Source organism: Mustela nivalis (assembly GCF_964662115.1).
Source record: "Mustela nivalis genome assembly, chromosome: 7".
Lineage (NCBI taxonomy): Eukaryota > Metazoa > Chordata > Mammalia > Carnivora > Mustelidae > Mustela > Mustela nivalis.
The window spans coordinates 82,599,138-82,624,746 of NC_139026.1; the positions used below are offsets into that span (position 1 = coordinate 82,599,138).

General features: G+C 38.1%; 1 protein-coding gene across 3 annotated transcripts in view; it reads left to right on the top strand.

Moving 5' to 3' along the window:
* The window catches only part of TMEM117 (transmembrane protein 117), a 479,028-nt gene that overhangs the window by 238,277 nt on the left and 215,142 nt on the right, over positions 1-25,609 (top strand). For all 3 annotated transcript variants that reach the window (XM_082742291.1, XM_082742289.1, XM_082742290.1), the window contains one exon: positions 1,471-1,570. In XM_082742291.1, the coding sequence (XP_082598417.1) occupies positions 1,493-1,570 (78 nt within the window). In that variant the 5' untranslated portion in view covers positions 1,471-1,492. The remainder of the gene's footprint in view (positions 1-1,470; positions 1,571-25,609) is intronic.

The following is a 25,609-nucleotide window of genomic DNA, read 5'->3' on the forward strand; positions in this document are numbered from 1 at the left end:
AACTCTCCAACGCCTCAATGCCTTTTCTGTGAAGCAGGAATAATGATACATCTCATTGCACTGACATGAAAGCTCTTGGAGACATTGTACTTAAAAGTGCTTATAATGATCTCTGGAATGTTGTAAACCAGCAGTTTATGGTAGCTATAATTATTTTAGTTATTATGGAAACCTATGGAATAGAGACTCAGAATTTTGAGGTGAGAGCTTAGGATTTTTATAAAGATCTTCTAAGGTAGGTGAATGAAGCTTGTGGAAAAAAAATTTTTCTAAGAGTTCATAAGTTTATTTTTGTTAGTAAGTTAAACTACTTAAATATTTGTTTATTTTATGGATAACAAAACTATAAGAAAGAACTCCAGAAAAAAACCAACTGAATTGGGATGATTTACCTCTCAGTGACTTCAAAAAAGTATTTCTTCGTAGTTTCACTAAATAACAAACATATCATTTTCAACTGTATTTTGTATTAAATTTTATACTAAATTTGTATTAATTTTGTATTGATCTAAGAAGAATCAAGGTTAACTAATAGTCTAAATTGTACAGGTGTTATCACGTTTAAGAAAAGGAACAAAATTCAACGTAAAAAAATTTGAGTGAAAAATACTTGGAGAGAGAGAAAGAGAGAAAGAAATTTGATTCCTAATTACCATTCATTAGTTATGTGGTATTGATTGGGCAACTTAAGTGATCTCCCTGTGTCCCAGTTTTCCTGGAAAAATTGTACAATGAGAAAATAATACTAGGATTTTCTTGAATATCAAATGAGGGAAAGGAAATGAACATTACATGGAATAAGCATAGTCTTGTTCTTGTATTTAATGATCAATTGTGCCTTTGAATCTCTCTTTGGGTCATGAAGACCATGAAGCAGAAGAATTTGTGACATAAAAAGAGATGATATTAAATCTGGTTATTGGTATTTAATAATTTAAACCACATGTTTTTGAATCAAATTTTACATTTCTTTATTGTGTGGAGATTTTCTCAAATGAACATTTTTCTGACCATCGTTCAGGTATAATATTATATCCAAAGCCTAGTCCCAGTACCTCTTCAATGGTTCTGAGTCAACAGAACTGGAGGAAAAACAAGCTTTTCTCTTCCCTTTCAAGTTACTCTGATACAGGAATTGTTTCCACTCTCTGCATACCTGAGTGAGCATGAAATGATGCCGTTACTGAGTATTTCTGTTTGATTTTTCAAAAACTGTTGTCAGTCTTACAACTTGAAAATGAAATGCACTTGGTAATTGGTATAGCCACAGTCAGTCTTCAGATCTAATTGGAACTGACCCAGACACCCTCAGAAGTCTTCCTAGCCTTTCAGATATGTAAGCATATGTGATGCGACAAAGGCAGGAGAGCATGTTGAAAGGGGGGGAAGTCCCTTTGCGTGTTGTTGAACCAGAAGTCTTTGATACGGCTCTCTCAGTCTGGACAATGTCTTGTGTGTTTGTTTCCACAGAGCATATATCATTACAGACTATATGGGCATCCGAAATGAAAGTTTCATGAAATTAGCTGCAGTAGGGACCTGGATGGGGGACTTTGTCACAGCCTGGATGGTAAGAAATTTTGACTTCACCCATTTCAAACATTTGATGGAGGAAAATGTTCATAATGTTGGATAGACACTGCTTTTGATGGGTTTAGAGTAAGAGTTACTTCTCTCTTGAGTGGAACAAATTCACGAGTACAGATAAATTTAGAGATTATTTGCAATATCTGTTTACCTTAGGGGGAAAAATTCATGCAATTATCATATTAATGATGGCTGCCCACCAGGAAAAATATGTTTATGACATAAATACCTGTGTATCTATCTGTATACATATGAGCATACCAACATACACACATTAATGACATTAACAGAAACTTCCTTGTGATGTTCTAAATAATTTTGTGAAGATTGTTGTTTTTGACCTGTGCAAGTTTCAGGTAAGGAATATTGTCTGGCCTGTCTCAGAAGACCATATGAAAGATTTTTAACAGCTGTTTTTATTTTTAAAAATTTCTTTTTCACAACACATCTTTTACAATTTTATTCATATTGTTTTATTTTTATTTAATTTTTTGATTTGAATACTGGTGACACCCAGTTAACATTAGTTTCAGGTATACAACATAATGAATCATCATCTCTGTACGTTATGCTATGCTCACCACAAGCGTAGTTAGGGCTTTTCAAATAGTTTTCTACATTTATTTTCCTCATTGAACCTACAAAATTAACTTTGCATTGCTAGTATTTATTATTTTAAGCCTACAACAAATAGACAAACCATATTTCATGCTGAGCTCATCTGCCAAGAGAGTAACTTCCTGTTTCATTTAACATTTTTGGGGGGGCACCGGGGTGGCTCTGTGGGTTAAGCATCTGCCTTCAGCTCAGGTCATGATTCCAGTGTCCTGGGATTGAGCCCTGCATCAGGCTCCCTGCTCAATGGGGAGCTTGCTTCTCCCCTGCCTGCCATTCCTCCTGCTTGCGCTCTCTCTTTCCCTCTCTCTCTGTGTCAAATAAGTAAAATCTTTAAAACATTTTTTAAATTCAGGTATAGTTAACACAGTGTTATATAAGTTTCAGGTGTACAATGTAGTGACTCCACAGTTTTATACATTTCTCAGTGCTCATCAAGATAAATGTATTCTTAATCTCCTTTGTCTGTTCCCCCCCCCCCCCACCCACCTACCTCTCCTCCAGCAACCACCAATTCGTTCTCTGTATTTAAGGGTCTGCTTTCTTGTTTGTCTGTTTGTTTGCTTTTGTTTTTATTTCAAGTTTTATTTAAATTCTAGTTAGTTAACATACAGTGTAATTTAGTTTCAGGAGTGGGGTGCCTGGGTGGCTCAGTGGGTTAAAGCCTCTGCCTTTGGCTCAGATCATGATCTCAGGGTCCTGGGATTGAGCCCTGCCTCAGGCTCTCTGCTCAGCAGGGAGCCTGCTTCTCCCTCTCTCTCTGCCTCTCTGCCTACTTGTGATCAGACTGTCAAATAAATAAATAGAATCTTTAAAAATATATATATTAGTTTCAGGAGTAGAATTTAGTTGTTCATCACTTACATCTCACACCCAGTGCTCATCACAAGTCCCCTCCTTAATGTCCATCACCCATTTAGTGCCCCCCGCCACATCACCTCCATCAATCCTCAGTTTGTTCTCTGTATTAAAGGTCTGGGTTTTTATTTGTCTCTTTTTGTTTCTTAAATTACACATGTGAATGAAATCTTATGATTTGTCTTTCTCTATCTGATTTACTTTGCTTAGCATTATATCCTCTAGGTCCATTGATGTTTTTGCAAATGACAAGATTTCATTCTTTTTTATGGCTGAGTAATATTCCGTGGTATATACATGCCATGTCTTCTTTACCCCCAAAAAACCAAAACACTCATTCAAAAATATGTATGCACTTCTATGTTTATTGCAGTGTTATTTATAATAGCCAAGATATGGGAGCAACCCATGTGTCCATTAACAGATGCGTACCTCTGTTTTAACCATTGGATTAATGAAGTACAATATGTAGCTTGAAAGTTCTAGGTCCTATGACTTTATAAGAGAATCTCAGAGTACAAAGAGCATAACTCTCATAAAAATGGAACATGTTAACCTTTGTTGACACCTCTCATAGGTGTAGTTAATCATAATTGGCGTTATTCATCTTCACTTGAAAATGAGAGGACCTACCAAAGGTGAGGGTGCCCTACCTAAACAAGACTTGCAGGGACATGCCCCTATAAATAGTGTCCCAAGGAACGATTGTTGCAACTGTTACTGCCCTTTCTGTGGATAGCTTTGTCTTACCTGTGGATACTTTTGTGTCTTACCTAGAACAAATGTTTTCAGGAGACAGGAAACAGTTATATCTTTCCTGCTACTACTGTGATCATCCTCTAAAAATATTAAGGAACTAGCAAAGGGGTTTTTATAGCTCATTTTTGAGCCCCCTCCCATACCTGTTCAGTTTTAGAATGTTAATAGAACAAAGTACCAAATGGATCCCATTCCATTAACTTTAAAATCTAGTTTTGAAAACTGATTTATTTTATTTGTAATCAACTAGATAATAAACCAAACGTCAGGGAACATGGCTGACTCAGTAGGTAGTACATGCGACTTTTGATCTCAGGGTTGTGAGTTTAAGCCTTATGTTGGACACAGAGCTTATTTAAAAAAATGCAAAAAATTCTTCAGGAAAAAAAAAAAAGCCAGATATTAAGAGAAGGCTGCCTCATGTCACAAATTTCTGTTTCCATTGGGAAAAACTATTTAGAAGGAAAACTATGTCCCTTCTAAAACTATTTCCCTTTTAGAAGAGAAAGTAGAAGGAAAACTTTAAACATGTGATTTCCATGAAATATAAGGTGATACCTTTTGAAAAATTTCTGCACTAACTGGGATTGTGATATTCTTTTTTACTGCATTTTATGGTGAATCTGCTTAATAAAATGGGAAAGAGAATTCAGAAATTTGGATTCTCTGACCTTGTTACATCTGGCTTGATCTTCCACAAATAATAATGCAATCCACTGAGTCCCAGTTTGCACATTTCTTTAAGGGGGCTAATAGTTGTTATCCATGTTATAGGTTTTCTATGAAGATGAAGTATGTGGCCCCGTGATGCTGGCAGTGCGAGGGAGATATAAGTGCTTTATTGCAGCTGTTCATGTTTTTCCCAGCTTATCCCGGGCCTTTGGTCCAGTTTCTAGACCAAGGTCTGGAGTTTTCTCCAGTCACCCGTGTTAGAACACACTAAGGCAATATGATCCATTACTTCCTGACTTCCATGCAACTCTGCGCCTGATCAAAGTCAGGGGAGAAGCACCAGACCAGCAAGCCCTAGGACCTTACGCTACAGTTTTCAGGCTTAAGTCCACCATTTGATCCAGAAATTATTTTCTTTCCCGTGACGACATCATTATTTGTTTGTGGCCCAATTCTATCTAAACCCTCCCCAGACTTTCCCTCAAGACAGTGTTTCTAATACCATATGTGGCTCTGCCCCTATTTATTAGTTTTATTTTTTTAATTGGGATTTTTTTTTTCTTTTGAATTATAAGGTGGGGTCCAATTTCTAGGACAGCCTTGAGAGGAAAACGCCTGGGGCACCTTCAACCAAAGACCTTTACCTTTTCTAACTGGATTTCTACTGTGGACTCATCTGTCCTACTCTTGTGGCTTAGCAGAATACAAATAATTCCACAGTTCACCTGTGGCTTTTCTCTCCCTCTGAGGTCTGGCTGACCTTCATAGTTTTTCCTAAATCTACTACTGTAATGCCTTCTATTTTTGCTAGCTAACCTGGTAACTTTTTACCTTTTTCAATGCTGTAGATTACTGTGATCAATACATCCAGTACCACCGAGGTAGGACAAGACTGAGAATCAAGAAAACTGTGTTTGAGGTTTAACCCAGTAGTGTGATCTTAAGTCACTTCACCTTCTGGGGCCTCCCATGTTTTTCTTTCTGTAAACGGAGAGAGAATCAATCCAAAGTCCTTTGCTGCTTATGTTATATGAAATATTGACCTTTCCCTGTTAGACACAGAGATAGAAATGGCAAAAGAAACACAGTGCCCTTCTGATTTGAAAGTACAGTCACACAGGGAGGCTTCCCAGAGCACATCATTTCTATTCCCATTTTTATTCACCGACTAGGTGGTAAGTTTCCATATAAATATTTATATGTCTACATATGTGTGCATTGATAACATTTTAAAAAATAATAGTTTTCCTCATGAGAGGAGTCTGAGGAGCTTTGACCTTCATTTGTCTATAGAATTCTCATCATGAAGTGAATATCAATGATGAAGGTGACTGTCATGGAAAAGTAAGTGACTATTTACATTTCCAATAAAAGTGTGCCTTTTAATGTATTTCTGAAATGGAGAATTTTTCTTTTATGGAAATAGTTCAGAACTTCCCCATGGTTTTAAAAGGCATACTGGGACTGATACATTCCCCAGGCATAGCTGATCTCAACTAGTCTCACAACTGTCTTTGCCCCTCACACTACAGAGCATCAGACTCTACTAGGTTCAATTTCCTGGGCCATCCTGACTATTCTTAGCTCTGTGGGATGCTTCATGCAGAGGACCAAAAAACAAAAAACAAACAAACAAAAAAAACATTATCAGGGTTAAAGTTACTTTTTTTTGTCAAATAGATTTTTTTTTAAAAAAAAACTTAGTAAAAAGTAATACTTAAAGTGGTGGGTGGTATCCTTCAGCACTGAGCTGTCCATTCATGTCGACAGGAGCAGAGAAGAGCTCTGTCATGAAATTTGCCCACACTCTGTCATTGAACAAGGAACAGAGATGTTGGCCTGTTTCATAGCACATTTCTCTCGTTTTACCATCCCTCCTTCAGAAGGGGTCACAGGCTCTACTCAGGTCTGAGATGACAGGTGAGGCTGAGGACGTCAAGATGGCGTTTGCTTCTCCTTCTCATTTACTACCAGAAGGAAAAATCACTTCCTGTCTCTCTATACCTTTTCCTCAGGCCCTGCTTCTTCCTGCTCTAGTGGCTTTTCTGTTACAGCTATAAAAGGTAACCTGGCTTATGATAGTGATAGGGATATCAGAGTCCGGGTTTGAGGTTCATGGTTGTGGGTGGGGGAGGAAGGGTACACATGAGGTGAAGTTGAGTTGTGACCTAAAGATGATGATAATATGATAAAAACTGAAGTCATAAAGCATTTTTTCATCATAAAACCAAATATGATATATATCAAATCCTAATACTCATGGGACCTTAGTTAGCCTCAACATATTTTTGAAAGGATTATCTGTGGACTTCTGTGCATGTGTGTGTGCTACTACTAGCTAAGCTTCCACCATAAAGAGATGTCATTCATAGAAAAAAACAATTTCATTGTTTGCCAGTTGGATTTACCTTTCTTTCACATTTTTATAGTGACCATTTCTTTAAAAACTGTGTATGATTTTAAGAGACTTTATTTTTCCTTTTTGAAATTCAGAGTTCCATTAGAGCTAGACAAATGTAGTCAATATGTTCATGTGGAAATGCCTTTAGATTGATAAAATATAGCCCTGGTAGTTGGATTATAACAAGAAATAAAATTTTAATATTTGCTTTATTTTCTCTATTGAATCTCTCAAGAATATAATTTTTAGAGAAAGAAAGCATTTTTTTAAAGATTTTATTTATTTACTTGACAGAGATCACAAGTAGGCAGAGAGGTAAGCAGAGAGAGAGGAAGAAGCAGGCTCCCCACGGAGCAGAGAGCCCGATGCGGGGCTCGACCCCAGAACCCTGGGACCATGACCTGAGCCAAAGACAGAGGCTTTAACCCACTGAGCCACTTAGATGCCCCAAGAAAGAAAGTATTTTTAAAGATATATTTCACCCTTCTATTTTAATTGTGCCTGTTTCCTGTGTAAATACTGTATGATCCCTCTAAATATTTGATTTTGATTTTGCCTTCCTATTTTTCACACGTTTTCTATGTCTTCAGAGATTGTGTAATTCATATTTATATTGCTATTACCTTTGTTCCAAAAGACTGTTAATTTAAGAGGTAAAGCTGAAAACTCTTCCTGATTGGAAACTTCCTGAGGGAAGTTCCAGCACCACTTGTGGCACTCACCACAGTACCTGGTGTGAAATAGATGCTTTAGAAATCTTCACTGAAGAATAAAGAGGTCCTAAGAGTACATATGCATTAAGTTCCATTTCTTTTTTCTTGTTTCCTTCTTGCTCCCTTTTGTGACCCAGTGTCATGAAATGGACACTCTAGAATGCTGAAAAGGTGGAGGGAGAACTAGATAGTTCAGAGTCTTCCCATGCCCCTGCCCCTCTAAGCTTGCTAAGCCTATTTCCATAGCCAGGAGGACATATGCTTCTAAACACCCTTGGATGGAAGTAATAGATTGTTGGTGTCATTATCCCCAAATTATGATGTGTTCTTTGGGTCTAAAGGGTGTTCGTAGATAACATGAAGATGGAGTTCCAGAGATCTTGCCAGAGGGTTCCTTTAGTGGTCATAACTGCTGTCAGTGGTATAGTTTTGCTCCTGGCTCTGGGGATGGAAGGAAGCTAGGTTGAGATATATCCTTCAGCCACTTAAGCAGAGAGCCATTACCACATAAGACAGAAATTGGTTAGACTTCAGTGGACAGAGGCAGAAAAATTAAAGAATAGTGTATGCTTGAGAATAATTTCTACTGCTGAATTAGTATTTATTTATAAATCTGGAATAGAATAGAGGGAGAGAATGTTTCTGCAGCTCTGAGAGTAAAATATTCCTTCTGACTTAAAGTTAGAAAATATGAAATAACATTTTAAATTATATATACTTACTAACTTAAAATCTGGCAAGAGTTTGTGTTGGTGTCCTGTGCTCATTGCTTATTTTTTATTACTATTTCATGCTCACTATGGGAGGGTTGTGATTATCTCTGTTATTTTCATATCACCAAATTAATAATAGTTTATTTAGTTTAATATTGTCTATTATACACCTTCCCTTATTTTGTGGACTGCTGTGCAGATGTGAATATTGTCAGTGAACAATAGTTTATAGTATAACTGACATCATATCTAGCTTATTTTTCTGTCTGGAATTGAGCTTGGCAATTCATATTATGATCAATGCCAGTTTTCTAATTATTTCTCTTCCACTTATATCAAAATGGCGGAGTAAAAAGCACAATTGAATTGATTTAGTATCTGAAATAAGGTAGCAATAAAAGCTCTGCTGAATTTAAATAATGGAAAAGGATTTATACCGTGATAGACAGACTAGAAGGATCAGAGTTAGCAAACTCATTGAGCAAGTATATATGACAAACAGAAGGACACAAATGAGATATTTAACCACTGGAGCTGGACTCAAGAACTTGACATTACTCTGAGTTTTTATCACTTGCTCTTTTTCTCTGCCTGTTTGTTGGAGCTAGTTCATGACCTCAGTTATCTCTATGATTGGTTAACCACATATTTGATAAGTCTATAGTTTTCATTTCATTATTTTGTATAGTGCAAGCAGAAACTGGATCAATAATTTAATGAGGTCATAATTTATTCTATCTAGAAAGATTCTGTGCTGAATGAGAATCCCAATAAAAGAGCATGCATCACAGATCTGGGGGCACAAGATTTGTTGAGGAAGAGTGCTTCAGAGAACCCTGTAGGGAGATGAGAGAAGCAGGAGAGAGGTGGGTAAGGAGGCAAGGGAAGGTGTGGTCAATATGGTTGCAGAGAAAATCTCCCTTTGGCCTAGTACACTGGGTGGGTGTTATGTTCTTGGGGAATGGAGTGTACCAGTAGTGCAGAGAATCTGGGAAGGGCACCAACACAGACAAACCCAAAGGACAGTAGATTTAATAGTATTTGTAACTATCAAAAATCATTGCCAGTTCATTTGGCCATTTGATCGAAACAGACAGCATAAGAGGAGAATTATTTTTTATATTTCCTTTTTATCCATTAGAAAATTTAGAACCAAATATGGTCATTTTACTTTTGCACGTATAAATATTTTAATGTCTCTATAAATATTTTAGCATTGTGTTTCATGTTCCTTCAAAATAATAAGTTCTCACTAAAAAATTAATAAGACAGGAGAGTCTAACCTATTTTCAGAGAGCATCACAAATGGTGATCAAGAATCTTTTAATTTTCAGGACCCTTGGATTTTTAAAGTATTAACACTCTGGCAGGAAATAAAGAATTTCTGAGCGAAATAGGTTGTAGCACAGAGATGTTTAAGAATAGGAGCACAAATTCTGGCTCTCCTCCAACTCTTCTAAATTCAATGTCTATAGGAAATTCCATAATATGTTATAGGTATATTATATGTAATTTATATTCATTTATTAAAAATTTATGGACTATTTTATTCTAAGCATGAAAGGCGTCTATGGAAGTGTACTGAATTGAACTGCAGTAAGATAGGAAGACATGATGGCCATCACTCACAGAGACGTTCCCATAGAGGCAGGACACGTTCCCTGTTCATCTTTCCCATTCCCAATGCAGTTTCAGCATCTTTCTGTTCCATTATGCTTTATTTCTATTACTTGGTTTATACTTCCTCGAGGCGGGTGAGGAAAAAAGGGTTGTCCACACATTCTTTATGATTTTCCTAACATAATACTCAACACTTTTAAAGCACCATTGATCATTTTCCTGAAGTTTAAATAAAAGCCAGGAAACATTGGTATTTATTTTTCCTTTGGAAGTCATTGTACAATGAAATGAATATTGTTTGCTAATATCAGCATCGATTAGAATCTCAGAAAAGAAGCTATGTACTTTTTGTTTTTTGGTAAAAGTGATTTTATAAGTAGTCGGATTAGTTCCCTTATACTTTTTAAAAAACTTTTATGTAGTGCCTCTTCTTGTGGGCTATTGCTATTTCTGTGTGTTCGTGGGCATGTGTGTAAGTTTTCAGTTAGTTTCCAAAGTCTTCAATGCTTTCAACTACTATAGTATCCTGCCAAGCTGAATAATCTTCTTAGGAATATTTAATCACAGATCTTAATAAGATGTGGAATATAGACAGAGAGTTTGTTTCATACTTTTCCCCCAGTGTGTCAGTAAAATTTGTTGAATTTTGTCATTAGTTTGGGCAAGGGGAGTGTGTCTCTTTTTAGGTGCTAAGTGATAGTACATCACATCCCGGCCAAACTGTTACTTTAAAATTTTAGAAAACTCAGCTATTTATTCCTATTTGCTTTTGACCAATATAGGTAATTGAAAGCATCTTATTTCTGGGACTAGAAGAAAACAAAAGAATAGCTTTGTATTATGCTATCATTAAGAGAGATACTGTAGGAACACCTGGGTGGCTCAGTTGGTTAGGGGTCTGCATTAGGCTCGGGTCATGATCTCACGGTCCTTGGGATCAAGCCCTACATCTGCTTAGTGGGGAGTCTGCTTCTCCCTTTCATTTTCCCTCTGCGCACGCGCTCTCTCTCTCTCTCTCTCTCAAATAAATAAATAAAAGAGAGTGCAGTTCTTGGCTATTTAAGCGCAAAGTTTTGTTTATATGAAATTGCTATCCTTTAGCAATTGTTTGCCCCAAGGATTTTTAGAGCAGTAAAGATTTTTATATTCACAGTGTATGTTGCATTTGTAGTTAAATGTTCTATAAACATCAAAAAGAAATTTATAGCAATGAAGCGCCTAGTACTTACATTTCATTGCTTTAAGGAAATTATTACATCATATTTCAAGAAATTGAAGTATTTAAGTGAGCGGGGCAATATTTTGATAATGAATGGTTAAGTAAAATCATGTTTGGCATATATGCTTCTCTGTGCTTACATATCTGAAGGCTGATTTGGGAAAACAAATAAACAAACAAACAAACAAACAAACAAACTCCCTTTTTGCCCTGGCTGGCAAAATATGTTAGGTTTATCCCAGACCTGGGCCTGGCTCCCTCCAGTATCCTTCTCTAGTCTCTCTAGTTGCTCACTGAACATCTTTAGTAGCTTGGTGAACATGGTGTATTGCACAAGGTAAGTAGTCAATCAAACATACGATGGTAATGGCACTGAAAAGCTAGGCAGAATATCAAATAGATGCCTTTGACATTTCCAAACATATCAAATACAACCGATGACTAGGTCCACATCAGTAGTTTCTTTTAATACTCTAGCCCAGAGCTCACTGAAAGAAAGTTAGGACACTGCATGTGCCAACTTAAAAATTCCAAATTGTTCTTGACTTCTAAGCAGAGGATATATGAGAAATAATGCCTAAATGAGTCAGGCGCTTGAGATGAAATAGGGAACCTGGAGAGAAGCCATCTGTTTTCACTGAAAAGAATAGCACCTCTCATAAAGGTTTTAAAATACATCATAAAAGATACCGTGAAACTGTAGCTATTGAAGAAATATGAAACCTAATAATTTTCAAGTTCTGACTACTTTTTTCTTTGACTTGTGTTATAATTATCCTAATTTCTATTTGGCATTTTCAGTTTCAACTAGAGATGATAGAATCAATAGAGGATTTTTGGCAAATCTGAGTGTAGATTTAAAAAAATGCTTTTTATTTTGCTTCAGCAAAAAATTAGCAAAATGAACCAATTTTCTGCCTAAGTAGGTGCTAGATATCGAAACCCATTCCTTCATTCATTGAATGAATATTTGTTTATATAGTGACCTTACAGTTTATGATAAGAGTTTATTATTCAGTTCTTCTGAGTATTAAAAAAGGATTAAATATAATTAAAATTGTAAAATTGTTGAAATTTATTTACTAATCAGATTGATTTTATTATATTGATACAGATAAAAATATCTTTTTTAAGACCATTTAAAATTCATTTTTTTCTAAAATATGAAATAACATATATCCATGTGTATTAAAACAAATTTTTTAAAAAATTATTTTGATTTTATGAACACTTAAAAAGCGAGCATACTAATTATTCTTGGTACCTGTTAATATACTGTAGGTTTTTAGCCTTATAAGGTAATGTCATTGGTATCTGTCTGAAAATGTTGACACTTCTAATTGACTATGTCTGGAGATCATAATATTTTTGAGAAAATACTTTCTTTAGTCTCAAAGGACCTCTGAAGCTCATAGCATATTCTATTAAAATGGGAGATTGTACAAATTCATTTCAGTACGATTTTAGTCCAGATACTTCCTCAGATACCATCTTTTTGCTTCCATTCAAATGACTTTTTTTTTCCACCAACTTATTTTCTACATAATACAACTCATCAAGTAAGTTGTCTCTGTCATTTTTTAATATTTTACCCAATTTTGACGCTACAAAGTTACAGACCTATAGTGGTCCAGGATCCTTCTGAGGGTCTCACTCACATACCCATGAAATCTATTCACTTAATAAATAACAGAGCAAGCTCCTACAGAATAACAACAGATACATGAGAGATAAACATTATGACACATTAAATAAGGTAAAAGCGGTTATAGTATCATTGCATTTAAAGTAACCCTCCTCTTCCTGAGGGAACCTCCTTCAGGCCTTGCCTCAACCAGCCCCTCACAAGACTCACCGGGCTGGCAGGGGCTCCTGCCGAGCCGTATGGAGTTGCTGTCCTACATCCTTTGGTCTACTCATGTCTTCCCAAATTGCTTTCAGCAGCCTAAGTCATCTTTGTGAGGTTTTAATGAGTGACAGTAGCTTTCTGTGTTCAAGTGGCATAAATAATAAATACTGGAGTTGCAAATTCAAATGCCCTGAGGGCCAAACCCGCCTAGTAAAAGTGTGAAACATCTGGCCTGAGATAAAAGGTGTATATGGGGTGCAGGGGGGAGCTGTGTTGAATCAGAGAGCCTATTCCCTATGAAGAGGTATCCAGATTCATTTGAGTAAAAAAAAAAAAAAAGAAAGAAAGAAAAATACCAGGAACGTGAAATAGGTTGTACTTTCAGCACTAACTCTGCTCACTGGTCCTGTGTTTTCATGCTTCATAAACAGGGAGCATTCAGCTGGACACTGACACTGGTCAGGAATGTGTAAAGGTCAGTGTGAGGACCGTATCTGGGGCACTTGCTGTTCTGGAATATCTGCATCACACCTCCTAAACCTGTGTGTCCTCTGCAGGGTTGGTCCTCCCTGTTTGTTACAACCTCTGACACGCCGGGGAGCCCGTGCTCTAATCACAGCTGTTAGGACAACCAGAGCCCTTGTTCCGCTTCGGCCATATTCCACCCAAACAGTTAAAGCGCAAGGGGGAAAAAACAAAAAACAAAACAAAACACACACACACACAAAAACCCTCCAAAACCAAAAACAAACCCAAAACACCTCACCCTGTTTTCATAACACTTTCTGGAGTGTTAACGATGTGCTTGTTATTGCAGGCAGGTTGGCCACAGCCAGCGTGGGTGCAGAGAGCCCTAACACTCATGCTGTATTTGTTGACTGACTGGCTGGTTGTGCTTTTTCATAGGGAAATGATGTGCGGATGAAGACTTAATGACCATGTGTGTGGAAATCTTTTTTTTTTTTTTTAATTTTTTTGTTTATGTATTTGACAGAGATCACAAACAGGCAGAGAGAGAGGGGGAAAGCAGGCTCCCCGCTGAGCAGAGAGCCTGATGAGGGGCTCGATCCCAGGACCCTGAGATCATGACCTGAGCCAAAGGCAGAGGCTTAACCCACGGAGCCACCCAGGCGCCCCTGTGTGTGGAAATCTTAAACGAATATAAGTACCATTAAAGCGCCAGTGTGTACTGAGCTCTTAGTTTCTTTATAGGCACAATGAACCAAACTTATTACTTAGTGGGTTTCCCCCACTTGCTTTCCTGAATTTCATAAGGCATTTCCCCCCCAAATTTGGTTTTTTAAAATTATTTAATTATTTATTATTTATTAACATAATGTATTATTAGCCCCAGGGGTACAGGTCTGTGAATTGCCAGGTTTACACACTTCACAGCACTCACCATAGCACATACCCTTCCCCAATGTCCATAACCCCACCACCCTCTCCCGACCCCCCTCCCTCCCTGGCAACCCTCAGTTTGTTTTGTGACATTAAGAGTCTCTTATGGTTTGGTTCCCTCCTGATCCCATCTTGTTTCATTTTTTCCTTCCCTACCCCCCAACCCCCCCACACACATTGCCTCTCAAATTTGTCATATCAGGGAGATCATATGACAATTGTCTTTCTCTGATTGATTTATTTCGCTAAGCATACTACCCTCTAGTTCCATCCACGTCTTTGCAAATGTCAAGATTTATTTTCTTTTGATGGTTGCATAGTATTCCACTGTATATGTATACCACATCTTCTTTATCCATTCTTCTTTTGATGGACATCTAGGTTCCCAAATTCGTTTTTGCATTGGAATGACCCAGGGAGGTTCACAAACAACTGTGCCAGACTCCCATCTGGCTTGTTTGGAGCCTGGGTGTTGGAATTTTTGGAAGGTTTACAGAGCTTCTAATACATGGGCAAGTTTGGGACCATTTCTCTCAGGTGGTTTTAGGAAGTTAAGCTTGGGAATATTTTGATGTATGTTATGGGGTCAGAAGCATCCAGTATCAAAGCTGAAGGCAAATCCCGGGGAGGAATCTTTTGGCGCTGGGAGACTGCACACAAAAAGAAGCAGGAATGAAGGCAAAGAAGGATGAAAGGGGGCCTGGCTTCCGCAGGACTTGCACACGGCACCGGGGCCAGGCAAGTGTTCAGTAAAGTTTCCCTTGGCCCCAGTGCCAAGTCCAGAACCTACGTTAGGTTCCTTACAGAGCATCTGACTGTGGCTTTCTTCTAATACTTAACAACAGATTCCGCTGAAAGAATGCCAGCCTTGCTATAAAGCTGACCGCTTTATGTCTGGGCCTGGGCTCTAATTATGCAGTTAAATGCCTCTCCCATTATCCGGACAAGTAAGTCCTCCCCTCCTTCTAGCTCATAATGCAGAGAGCAGCTCATCATTTTGCCTATTTGAATATAGTGTCATTTCCATAGACTTCCTTCCAGCCAGCCATCCCTCCCACCAGCAAGCGTCCCTCTCCCCCAGTTCTCCATGTGCTTTAACTGGATTCTTTCCCTCTCATTGAATGTTAGTAAGTATTGCCATTCGCCCAGGGGGTGGCTTACTTTTCATAATTACTACTTAGACAATACGGCTGTGAACTGCTGTGAGATAAAAGATGGAGCTTGTGAAATTATGACTATTAATATTGTTAGTGTTACTTAATTTAAAAAATTACAGTGTTGCATAAATGGGAACATCTTAAAATACAGTTTGCTATTTGCATTTTCTGAATGAAGAATTTTTACTAATTTTAACATCTTTTTATTTTCATTATGCTGTCATTCCCACATGAATATGAACTAACACCAAGATTTTATATTCACTATTTTTCATAGCAAACTCTTTAGGTGAGTTTTTTTTTTTTTTTAAATGAGGCTTTTTTTTTTTTTAAATGAGGTCAGTTTTAAGTAGGTCACTCTAAATTATAAATATCCCTGATGTTAATGTTATGTCATTTGCCAGAATTTTCACTGCTTATATGTTAAGTGATGAAAAATTATGTTAAGTAAGAAGAATTCACAATGAAAAGTTGTATTATTTAAGGAAAACTTACATGTCAACTATGCTTCCCAAAAGATGACTAGACCTTCTTGAGTGTATAAATAATAGCACCTATTTACTAAAATATGTCTAAAAAGTAGTGTTGAAAAATGCTGAATCTTAAAATCTTGACACAAAGTAGGTAAATTTGAGTTTTTAAATGCTGTTCAACTTTGTCTCAAAATTTTTCCCTTCTGATGGGCACTGAGTTCCAAATATTATTAAAGTTTCTCTACCACTATTCGAGGCAAAAATAAGACCCGAATTTCAATAGTTTTCTCACCAGATGCTTTTAGTCCTATTTATTTTAGTAAAGTCCATGAGACAGATGTGGGTGAAAGACTAATTTTTTATTCTCTAAAATAGATTGTATGCAGGAAAACATGAAGGGGGTAGAGTTTGGGCTAAAGACAGCATTCAGTATGCTGACTTGGGAGCAAATGAGTGAAGATGACATTTTCCTAGTCAATGACAATTATCAGTAGTCTCTCATCTGCTTTTCCTGCTGCGTTTTCACAAGTTCATTGACTTGTCTATGAAAGTAAAGCTTGGAGTCAATTTAGGTACGACAACAAAGGAATTCAATAGCAAACCCAGGTAATCATAAGATAAGGTAAATGTAAATTTTAATTTGGAAGTTTGAGAAAACAGCTGCACAAGAACAACAACTTTTGATGCAAAGTGGATCTTGACAGAAGCTCAGATCCCTGATATTTCAGTCCTGTTCATTTGTCAACATAAAGGCGAGATAGAGTCTTATGGGATTAGGCATACTCCGTGGCTAAAAATATAGTCTGACATTTCTTGAATGCTCTTGACAAGACTCCACATAAAATTATATTAGTATTCTTTCCAACCAAGAGAAGATTTTTAAGGGAGGCTGTGTTCTTTTATTCAAATTCAAATTTAATCCTTGGTTGCCATGGCATCCTAAAAAAATTAATCATATATTGTTGCATTTTAAATGTTGGGTATAGGGTGTTTTAGTAGAGATGGAAAACAATAAACCTTAGAAATGTTCTTGTAAAAATTAAATTGCATTTTGGAACTTTTAAATAAAGTAACAAGGCCTACCAAAAGCCAATTACAGAGATCCCACACAATAGGAAAAGTGATCATTGACCATGCTGTCAATAGCTGTCAGTGTCTGCCCTGCTCTTTGGCACCCTCACTGTGGTGCAGCTGGCTGACAGATTGTAGCTAATGTGCAAGTGGAGAAGAAAGGTGGTGTGGAGGACCAAGGGTCGCATAATACAAGATGCCAGCAGCCTGAGAGACTGGAGTATTGCATGTGTGTGACGTGTGTGACAGCTGGTGCCGGTCAGAGGGAGGGATCTGCAGAGAAATCCTGTGGTCACTGGGATGATTGGGATGGGGGGGCGGGTAAATGGAAAACACTGAATGGAGTGAGAATTGGATGGAATTGTGTAGGTCCTGGGATGACACTTGAGCATGAGAATGGCAAGTGAAAATCATTGTTTGTCACCAAATACCGTAGCTAGAGTAATGGAAGGCTGGTACCTGTAGAGCTCCAGAAAGTTAAGTGCTTCTTTTCCGATGCAATGTCTGTGACTGCCTTAACATCCCCCTGCCTTCCCTTTTCCTTCCCTTCGAGAAACATCCTTTGCCAGCTTCTTGGACTTTAGTTCTTGCTCTGTTTGCTTGCAGGAAAAACAGACTGCAGTGTCCAATCATATTATTTACTCTTTAAAACCTTTTAAAAAACAAAACAAAACAAAACAAAAAACAACTGCAGATGGTTTTGTTCTCCAAAACAAACGCAAAGGTGCAAATAGTTAATCAGGCTGAAACAGAGAGCTGCGCTTTTGAAAGCTTACCACATGCCAGCCCTACTTTTGAGGTTAGCATTTTTTTTTTTCCTGAAGTGTGGGTCCATAATTTTTAATGAAGGCTTTGCCCACTCATGCTTGAAATTCATGGGTGTAATGTGCAGCCAGATAATAACAAGATTTGGTGTCAAACTGTGAGGCATATAATTTCTGCATGCCTGTGAATTAGCACTTGATACCCTAAAATATATTTCCTGTTCTCTCTGAACATAGCGGTCAGAGTAAAAACGCTGACAAAATTGTTATTAATTGCTTTGTAGCGTTGTTGGAATCATCAACATAATGAACTTAATTGGGATGGTTCTTGAGGTACTGAAAGTAACTTGAAAAAGGAATCGAAGTTATCAGGTGCCTGGGGAGAAACAAAGTGCTGATGTGGAAATGACAGAGCGGGCACAGAAACAAATGGAAGCAATTTAGGGTAATGCTTCTCTCCACCCAGGCTCCTAGTTGCAAATCAGAGAGCAGATGAAAGCACCAAAGCCCTGGCCAAAGGAAGGCAGGGAGAAGTGGCAGATTGTAAATTAGCAGGACCCTTCCACTAACCTGGAAACAACATGGCGTTTCCGGAAGAGTGTTCCAAGGATAAAAATAAGTACGGAGAATGTGTAGATGTCCAAGCTACCCCCTGGAGGATGGCTCACGCATTCATAAGCAGCGTTAACTCTTTTGAATCTCCAGATCAATTAAGTGGCAATTTACTGAGCATCTGAATTACTTTGCTTGTGTATTCAGTAAATTACATATGTGTTTAGAAATACATATATGCATAAACATATACTTATTTATATAATTCGTATATAGAAAAGTATATATAAAAATCCAGGTTTTTCCACTTTTCCCTCTCCTTTTAAAAATTTTATTTTTAAAAGACTTTATTTGAGAAAGAAAGAGAGCATGAGTTTAGGGGAGGAACAGAAGGAGAGGGAGGAGCAGGCTCTCTGCTGAGCAGAGTGTCCCAATGATGGGAAGGAGAAGCTCCATCCCAGGCCCTGAGACCATGAGCTGAGCTGAAGGCAGACGCTTAATTGACTGAACCACCCAGATGCTCCTCAAAAATTTTGTTTTAAAAAACAAATACTAAAAGGAAATGATTGGTTACTGTGCAAAATAATCCATCTATGAAGCTTATTTAAGAAAGAATGCTATCGGTTTTATTTAAAAGTTTGAATTGTAGGAGGGAGGAGTCAAGATGGCGGAGAAGTAGCAAGCTGAGACTGCTTCAGCTAGCCGGAGATCAGCTAGATAGCTTATCTAAAGATAGCAAACACCTGAAAATCCATCGGCAGATCGAATAGAAGAAGAACAGCAATTCTGGAAACAGAAAAACAACCACTTTCTGAAAGGTAGGACCGGCGGAGAAGTGAATCCAAAGCGACGGTAAGATAGACCCCGGGGGGAGAGGCCGGCTCCCGGCAAGCGGCGGAGCAAACGCGCACAAAATCAGGACTTTTAAAAGTCTGTTCCGCTGAGGGACATCGCTCCAGAGGCTAAACCGGGGCGAAGCCCACGCGGGGTCAGCGTGGCCTCAGGTCCCGCAGGGTCACAGAAGGATCGGGGGTGTCTGAGTGTCGCAGAGCTTGCGGGTATTGGAACGGGAAAGCCGGCTACAGAAACAGAGCTGACAGTAAGCTCGCAGCTCGGGGTTACCTTGAACCGATCGCAGGCTCGGTGAGCTCGGAGCGCGGCCGGAGGTCAGGCAGACGGGAGTAACTGGGCGCTGTTCTCTGAGGGCGCACTGAGGAGTGGGGCCCTGGGCTCTCGGCTCCTCCGGGCCGGAGACCAGGAGGCCGCCATTTGTATTCCCGTCCTCCGGAACTCTACGGAAAGCGCTCAGGGAACAAAAGCTCCTGAAAGCAAACTCGAGCGGATTACTCACCCTGGCCCCCGGTAAGGGAGGTAATTCCGCCTGGGGCAAAGACACTTGAGAATCACTACAACAGGCCCCTCCCCCAGAAGATCAACAAGAAATCCAGCCGAGACCAAGTTCACCTACCAAGGAGTGCGGTTTCAATACCAAGGAGAGCAGCAGAATTCCAGAGGAGGAGAAAGCCAAGCACGGAACTCAGGGCTTTTTTCCTGTGATTTTTTTTAGTCTTGCAGTTAATTTAATTTTTTCTTTTTCATTTTTTTTTTCTTTCTTTTTCTTCTCGCCTTCGGGTAAAAGTTTTTTTTTTTAACTGTTACCTTTTTCTTTTTTAACGATTTTTTACTAGTTTATCTAATATATATATTTTTTCTTTTTTACATTTTTCTCAGGTGTTTTCTTTTTAAAAAAAATTTTTTTTTTCTTTTCTTTTTTTTTCTTTTCTTTTTTCTTTTTTTTCTTTCTTTCTTTTTGAACCTCTTTTTATCCCCTTTCTCCCCACTCACGATTTTGGATCTCTTCTAATTTGGTTAAAGCATATTTTCCTGGGGTTGTTGCCACCCTTTTAGTATTTTACTTGCCCCTTCATTTATTCTTATCTGGCCAAAATGACAAGACGTAAAAATTCAACGCAAAAAAAAGAACAAGAGGCAGTACCGAAGGCTAGGGACCTAATCAATACAGACATCGGTAATATGTCAGATCTAGAGTTCAGAATGACAATTCTCAAGGTTCTAGCCGGGCTCGAAAAAGGCATGGAAGATATTAGAGAAACCCTCTCGAGAGATATAAAAGCCCTTTCTGGAGAAATAAAAGAACTAAAATCTAACCAAGTTGAAATCAAAAAAGCTATTAATGAGGTGCAATCAAAAATGGAGGCTCTAACTGCTAGGATAAATGAGGCAGAAGAAAGAATTAGTGATATAGAAGACCAAATGACAGAGAATAAAGAAGCTGAGCAAAAGAGGGACAAACAGCTACTGGACCACGAGGGGAGAATTCGAGAATTAAATGACACCATAAGACGAAAGAACATTAGAATAATTGGGATTCCAGAAGAAGAAGAAAGAGAGAGGGGAGCAGAAGGTATACTGGAGAGAATTATTGGGGAGAATTTCCCCAATATGACAAAGGGAACGAGCATCAAAATTCAGGAGGTTCAGAGAACGCCCCTCAAAATCAATAAGAATAGGCCCACACCCCGTCACCTAATAGTAAAATTTACAAGTCTCAGTGACAAAGAGAAAATCCTGAAAGCAGCCCGGGAAAAGAAGTCTGTAACATACAATGGTAAAAATATTAGATTGGCAGCTGACTTATCCACAGAGACCTGGCAGGCCAGAAAGAGCTGGCATGATATTTTTAGAGCACTAAACGAGAAAACCATGCAGCCCAGAATACTATATCCAGCTAGGCTATCATTGAAAATAGAAGGAGAGATTAAAAGCTTCCAGGACAAACAACAACTGAAAGAATTTGCAAATACCAAACCAGCTCTACAGGAAATATTGAAAGGGGTCCTCTAAGCAAAGAGAGAGCCTACAAGTGGTAGATCAGAAAGGAACAGAGACCATATACAATAACAGTCACCTTACAAGCAATACAATGGCCCTAAATTCATATCTCTCAATAGTTACCCTGAATGTTAATGGGCTAAATGCCCCTGTCAAAAGACACAAGGTATCAGAATGGATAAAAAAACAAAACCCATCTATTTGTTGCCTCCAAGAAACTCATTTTAAGCCCGAAGACACCTCCAGATTTAAAGTGAGGGGGTGGAAAAGAATTTACCATGCTAATGGACATCAGAAGAAAGCAGGAGTGGCAATCCTTATATCAGATCAATTAGATTTTAAGCCAAAGACTATAATAAGAGATGAGGAAGGACACTATATCATACTCAAAGGGTCTGTCCAACAAGAAGATTTAACAATTTTAAATATCTATGCCCCCAACCTGGGAGCAGCCAACTATATAAACCAATTAATAACAAAATCAAAGAAACACATCAACAACAATACAATAATAGTAGGGGACTTTAACACTCCCCTCACTGAAATGGACAGGTCATCCAAGCAAAAGATCAGCAAGGAAATAAAGGCCTTAAACGACACACTGGACCAGATGGACATCACAGATATATTCAGAACATTTCATCCCAAAGCAACAGAATACACATTCTTCTCTAGTGCACATGGAACATTCTCCAGAATAGATCACATCCTCGGTCCTAAATCAGGACTCAACCGGTATCAAAAGATTGGGATCATTCCCTGCATATTTTCAGACCACAATGCTCTAAAGCTAGAACTCAACCACAAAAGGAAGTTTGGAAAGAACCCAAATACATGGAGACTAAACAGCATCCTTCTAAAGAATGAATGGGTCAACCGGGAAATTAAAGAAGAATTGAAAAAAATCATGGAAACAAATGATAATGAAAATACAATGGTTCAAAATCTGTGGGACACAATAAAGGCAGTCCTGAGAGGAAAATATATAGCGGTACAAGCCTTTCTCAAGAAACAAGAAAGGTCTCAGGTACACAACCTAACCCTACACCTAAAGGAGCTGGAGAAAGAACAAAAAAGAAACCCTAAGCCCAGCAGGAGAAGAGAAATCATAAAGATCAGAGCAGAAATCAATGAAATAGAAACCAAAAAAACAATAGAACAAATCAACGAAAGTAGGAGCTGGTTCTTTGAAAGAATTAATAAAATTGATAAACCCCTGGTCCGACTTATCAAAAAGAAAAGAGAAAGGACCCAAATAAATAAAATCATGAATGAAAGAGGAGAGATCACAACTAACACCAAAGAAATACAAACTATTATAAGAACATACTATGAGCAACTCTACGGCAATAAATTTGACAATCTGGAAGAAATGGATGCATTCCTAGAAACATATAAACTACCACAACTGAATCAGGAAGAAATAGAAAGCCTGAACAGACCCATAACCAGTAAGGAGATTGAAACAGTCATTAAAAATCTCCAAACAAACAAAAGCCCAGGGCCAGATGGCTTCCCGGGGGAATTCTACCAAACATTTAAAGAAGAACTAATTCCTATTCTCCTGAAACTGTTCCAAAAAATAGAAATGGAAGGAAAACTTCCAAACTCATTTTATGAGGCCAGCATCACCTTGATCCCAAAACCAGACAAGGATCCCACCAAAAAAGAGAGCTATAGACCGATATCCTTGATGAACACAGATGCGAAAATACTCAACAAAATACTAGCCAATAGGATTCAACAGTACATTAAAATGATTATTCACCACGACCAAGTGGGATTTATTCCAGGGCTGCAAGGTTGGTTCAACATCCGCAAATCAGTCAATGTGATACAACACATCAATAAAAGAAAGAACAAGAACCATATGATACTTTCAATAGATGCTGAAAAAGCATTTGACAAAGTACAGCATCCCTTCCTGATCAAAACTCTTCAAAGTGTAGGGATAGAGGGCACATACCTCAATATCATCCAAGCCATCTATGAAAAACCCACTGCAAATATCATTCTCAATGGAGAAAAACTGAAAGCTTTTCCACTAAGGTCAGGAACACGGCAGGGATGTCCATTATCACCATTGCTATTCAACATAGTACTAGAGGTCCTAGCCTCAGCAATCAGACAACAAAAGGAAATTAAAGGCATCCAAATCGGCAAAGAAGAAGTCAAATTATCACTCTTCGCAGATGATATGATACTATATGTGGAAAACCCAAAAGACTCCACTCCAAAACTGTTAGAACTTATACAGGAATTCAGTAAAGTGTCAGGATATAAAATCAATGCACAGAAATCAGTTGCATTTCTCTACACCAACAGCAAGACAGAAGAAAGAGATATTAAGGAGTCAATCCCATTTACAATTGCATCCAAAACCATAAGATACCTAGGAATAAACCTAACCAAAGAGACACAGAATCTATACTCAGAAAACTATAAAGTACTCATGAAAGAAATTGAGGAAGACACAAAGAAATGGAAAAATGTTCCATGCTCCTGGATTGGAAGAATAAATATTGTGAAAATGTCTATGCTACCTAAAGCAATCTACACATTTAATGCAATTCCTATTAAAGTACCATCCATCTTTTTCAAAGAAATGGAACAAATAATGCTAAAATTTATATGGAACCAGAAAAGACCTCGAATAGCCAAAGGGATATTGAAAAAGAAAGCCAACGTTGGTGGCATCACAATTCCGGACTTCAAGCTCTATTACAAAGCTGTCATCATCAAGACAGCATGGTACTGGCACAAAAACAGACACATAGATCAATGGAACAGAATAGAGAGCCCAGAAATAGACCCTCAAATCTATGGTCAACTCATCTTCGACAAAGCAGGAAAGAATGTCCAATGGAAAAAAGACAGCCTCTTCAATAAATGGTGCTGGGAAAATTGGACAGCCACATGCAGAAAAATGAAATTGGACCATTTCCTTACACCACACACAAAAATAGACTCAAAATGGATGAAGGACCTCAATGTGCGAAAGGAATCCATCAAAATCCTTGAGGAGAACACAGGCAGCAACCTCTTTGACCTCTGCCGCAGCAACATCTTCCTAGGAACAACGCAAAAGGCAAGGGAAGCAAGGGAAAAAATGAACTATTGGGATTTCATCAAGATCAAAAGCTTTTGCACAGCAAAGGAAACAGTTAACAAAACCAAAAGACAACTGACAGAATGGGAGAAGATATTTGCAAACGACATATCAGATAAAGGACTAGTGTCCAGAATCTATAAAGAACTTAGCAAACTCAATACCCAAAGAACAAATAATCCAATCAAGAAATGGGCAGAGGACATGAACAGACATTTCTGCAAAGAAGACATCCAGATGGCCAACAGACACATGAAAAAGTGCTCCATATCACTCGGCATCAGGGAAATACAAATCCAAACCACAATGAGATATCACCTCACACCAGTCAGAATGGCTAAAATCAACAAGTCAGGAAATGACAGATGCTGGCGAGGATGTGGAGAAAGGGGAACCCTCCTACACTGTTGGTGGGAATGCAAGCTGGTGCAGCCACTCTGGAAAACAGCATGGAGGTTCCTCAGAATGTTGAAAATAGAACTGCCCTATGATCCAGCAATTGCACTATTGGGTATTTACCCTAAAGATACAAATGTAGTGGTCCAAAGGGGCACATGCACCCGAATGTTTATAGCAGCAATGTCCACAATAGCCAAACTATGGAAAGAACCTAGATGTCCATCCACAGATGAATGGATCAAGAAGATGTGGTATATATACACAATGGAATACTATGCAGCCATCAAAAGAAATGAAATCTTGCCATTTGCGACAACATGGATGGAACTAGAGCGTATCATGCTTAGCGAAATAAGTCAAGCAGAGAAAGACAACTATCATATGATCTCCCTGATATGAGGAAGTTGTGATGCAACAGGGAGGCTTAAGTGGGTAGGAGAAGAATAAATGAAACAAGATGGGATTGGGAGGGAGACAAACCATAAGTGACTCTTAATCTCACAAAACAAACTGAGGGTTGCTGGGGGGAGGGGGTTTGGGAGAAGGGGGTGGGATTATGGACATTGGGGAGGGTATGTGCTTTGGTGAGTGCTGTGAAGTGTGTAAACCTGGTGAATCACAGACCTGTACCCCTGGGGATAAAAATATATGTTTATAAAAAATAAAAAGTTAAAAAAAAAAAAGTTTGAATTGTACATGACTTTCTAGGAAAACAACTATTGAATAATGTTGAATTTCATTATACTGTTGTGAAAATTGAGTAATATTGGTAATTTAAAGAGATTATTGTGGCTGACATATTAACATTAATATATAAAATTTAT